The sequence below is a fragment of the Thermobia domestica genome, chromosome 7 (assembly GCF_964235325.1).
Source record: "Thermobia domestica chromosome 7, izTheDome1.hap1.1, whole genome shotgun sequence".
Classification (NCBI taxonomy): Eukaryota; Metazoa; Arthropoda; class Insecta; order Zygentoma; family Lepismatidae; genus Thermobia; species Thermobia domestica.
Window position 1 is genome coordinate 251,307,100 of NC_137460.1, and position 2,984 is coordinate 251,310,083.

A 2,984-nucleotide genomic window follows, 5' to 3' on the forward strand; every position below is an offset into this window, starting at 1 on the left:
AAGCGTTCAATTTACCCGCAACCAAAGGCTACTTCCCGCATTTCTTCAACACCAAGGAGAATCAATCGTATATTGGACCACTTCCAGAAACGAAGTATTATGGTACAGATGAAATGGCCGTCGAAGACAGAAACAAGTTCATGCAGTGGTACAACGATCATCGTAATGACACGTTTGATTTTCAGAAAGAAATTCTCAAGTATTGTATTCAAGATGTCAATGTACTGCGACAAGCATGCGTTTCGTTTATGACGTCATTTGAAACAGAAACCAAAGTGAATCCCTTCTTGGAGACGATCACGATTGCCAGTGCTTCTAATTTAGTATTTCGCCGGAATTTCCTTAAACCCAACACCATTGGAATTCTACCGGCACATGGCTATCGATGGAGAAGTACCCAATCGATCGCTGCAATGCAATGGCTGGCCTACATTGAAAAAAGCGAAGAAAAACAAATCTTACATGCGGCCCGACAAAAAGAAGTGTTTATTGCGGGATTCCATGTTGATGGTTACTACCAAGATCCTGAGACGTTAGAGGAGCACGTCTACGAGCATGCCGGCTGTTTTTACCACGGGTGTAAAGTATGTTTTACTACAGGCCGTAATCAGCCCATCTACAGCAATCCAGAAGACACCATGGAATTCCGTTATGAACGAACGCAACGCAAAAATGCAAGACTGCGTGAATTGGGGTACATTGTACATGAAATGTGGGAGTGTGAATTTAATCAGTTCTTAAAACAAAATCCTGCAATGGCGACGTATCTGAAGAATCACCCGTACATGAACCGCAGACCATTAAATCCAAGAGATAGCTTTTTTGGAGGAAGGACCAATTGCGTGAAATTGTACCACCAAGTCGACGAAAAAGCAGGGGAAGTAATAAAATATTTCGATATTGTCTCACTTTATCCTTATGTAAATAAGTGTGCTAAATACCCTGTAGGCCATCCACGAATTTATCTACAGGGTGATGAAAATATACCACCAATAAATAAAGTCAATGGTCTAATCAAAATGACGATATTACCAAGTCGCCATCTTTATCATGGTCTCCTGCCTTACCGATGTAACAAGAAACTACTCTTTCCACTGTGTGCTGCGTGTGCCGAAGAAATGAACCCAGACCCTACAGCAACGTGTACGCACAACGACCAGGAGCGATGCCTCACTGGAACATGGGTATCATATGAAATCCAGAAAGCAGTAGAATTAGGATATCAACCAGTGGAAATTTTTGAAATTTGGGATTATGACATTGAACAATATGATCCCATCACGAAAACAGGTGGCTTGTTCACGGAATATATCAATACGTTTTTAAAATCAAAAATGGAAGCGTCTGGCTGGCCCAGTTCCTGTGTCAGCGAAGAAGACAAATCAAAATTCATACAAACCGTCCTGGAGCGTGAAGGTATTGCATTGGATCGGTCCAAAATTGAAAATAATCCTACACGAAGAAGTTTATCTAAGCTTTGTCTTAATGCTTTTTGGGGAAAACTTTCGCAAAGATCAAACTTTAGCCAGACCACAATTATTGATCGGCCGGAAGAATTTTATGAAAAACTCACTTCCCCCGACATTAAACTCCATCAAATTGTACCCATCAATGATACGATGTTGTATGCGTTCTGGGAGTACAATGAACATGTGCCTGTTCAAAACCGAAACACCAATGTCGTGTTAGGTGCATTTACAACATGTCAGGCACGTCTGGAACTGTACAAGTACCTGGAAATGTTGCAGGAACGTGTTTTATATTTCGACACGGATTCTGTAATATTTACGGAGAAGCCCGGGGAGCCAACCATTGAACCTTCAACGTACTTGGGATGCTTATCGGACGAGATGGAGTCTTATGGACCACGAGCATACATCAAGACATTTGTCAGTGGAGGACCAAAAAATTACAGCCTAGAAATATACAATCCGGATACCAACGTCACCAGTTACATATGTAAAATTAGAGGATTTACATTAAATTACAATGCAGGACAACAATTAAATTTCAACACGCTAAAAGAAATGATTACAAATCAATGCCGTGGACAAGTCACCATCACTATCCCCCATAAGATATGCAGGACTAAAGACCATACCATCGTCACACGCAAAGAAGAAAAAATGTACAGTATCCAGTACACAAAACGTCGATTTAAAGAATTCAATTCCTATGATACGGTTCCGTACGGGTACGTTAAAAAACAGAAGATGGAACTGGAAAAAGAAGATAAAGAAGAAAAAACTGTAAACACCCAATGAGGCCACCATTTCTTTTTTCCTTTTCCTTTTTTCCACTCCTTAATCACAAAACCAACACCAAGAAGAAAATGAAGTACCCACAAGAGTTTATAAACCATCAACACAACCATCAGTGGAAGAAAATGCAGTCATCTCGTACCGAAGGAGGAACCTTAACCATAAAGGAGCAACACCTAGAAAAAAAATGCAGTACCCAGAAGAGTTCATAAACATCCATCGGTGAAAAAAAAATGCAGTGATCCTGTACCCGAGGAGGAAGATGAGCCTAAACAGATCCATCATTTACGAGTAAGTTTTATTTCTCTCTTATCAATATTGACTCATTTTTATTGTTTCAGAAAAAAAGAAATTCTTAAAGTAATCCGTCGTTTCTTCTTTTTCTTTACAGGATACGGCTACAAGATTCGAAGATGATGACACGTCCAACATATTCATTAAACTAGATCCTGTATTTATTATGTTAATAAACATGTATAGAAAGAGCACATACCTTTCGTTAAAATACAACAAGTTGAAAAAAAATATGTTTTATTATTTCTTGAAACCCTGAACACTTATTTTCAAATCATGGTAATCTTGAAAATTTAAGGTGAAAAATATATCCAAGATTTGGTTTACATGATTTTGTTCGAAAAAATAATTAAAGAATTTTTTAGTGTCCAAAATTTGATTTTTAATTTAGTTCGAAAAAATTTTTAATTTGAAAATTTTCAAATGTGG

General features: G+C 38.3%; 1 protein-coding gene across 1 annotated transcript; it reads left to right on the forward strand.

Annotated features, from left to right (window-relative positions):
- The first annotated feature begins 215 nt into the window (after positions 1 to 215).
- On the forward strand, positions 216 to 2,746 carry LOC145689041 (uncharacterized). The gene is made up of 2 exons (XM_081763174.1): positions 216 to 2,552; positions 2,653 to 2,746. The coding sequence occupies exon 1, from the start codon at positions 249 to 251 to the stop codon at positions 2,262 to 2,264; it is 2,016 nt and encodes a 671-aa protein (XP_081619300.1). The 5' UTR covers positions 216 to 248; the 3' UTR covers positions 2,265 to 2,552; positions 2,653 to 2,746.
- Positions 2,747 to 2,984: the final 238 nt, after the last annotated feature.

What these genes read in the sequence shown, in the direction of transcription:
- LOC145689041 (XM_081763174.1), top strand. Translation starts at nt 249, where the DNA reads ATGACGTCATTTGAAACAGAAACCAAAGTGAATCCCTTCTTGGAGACG.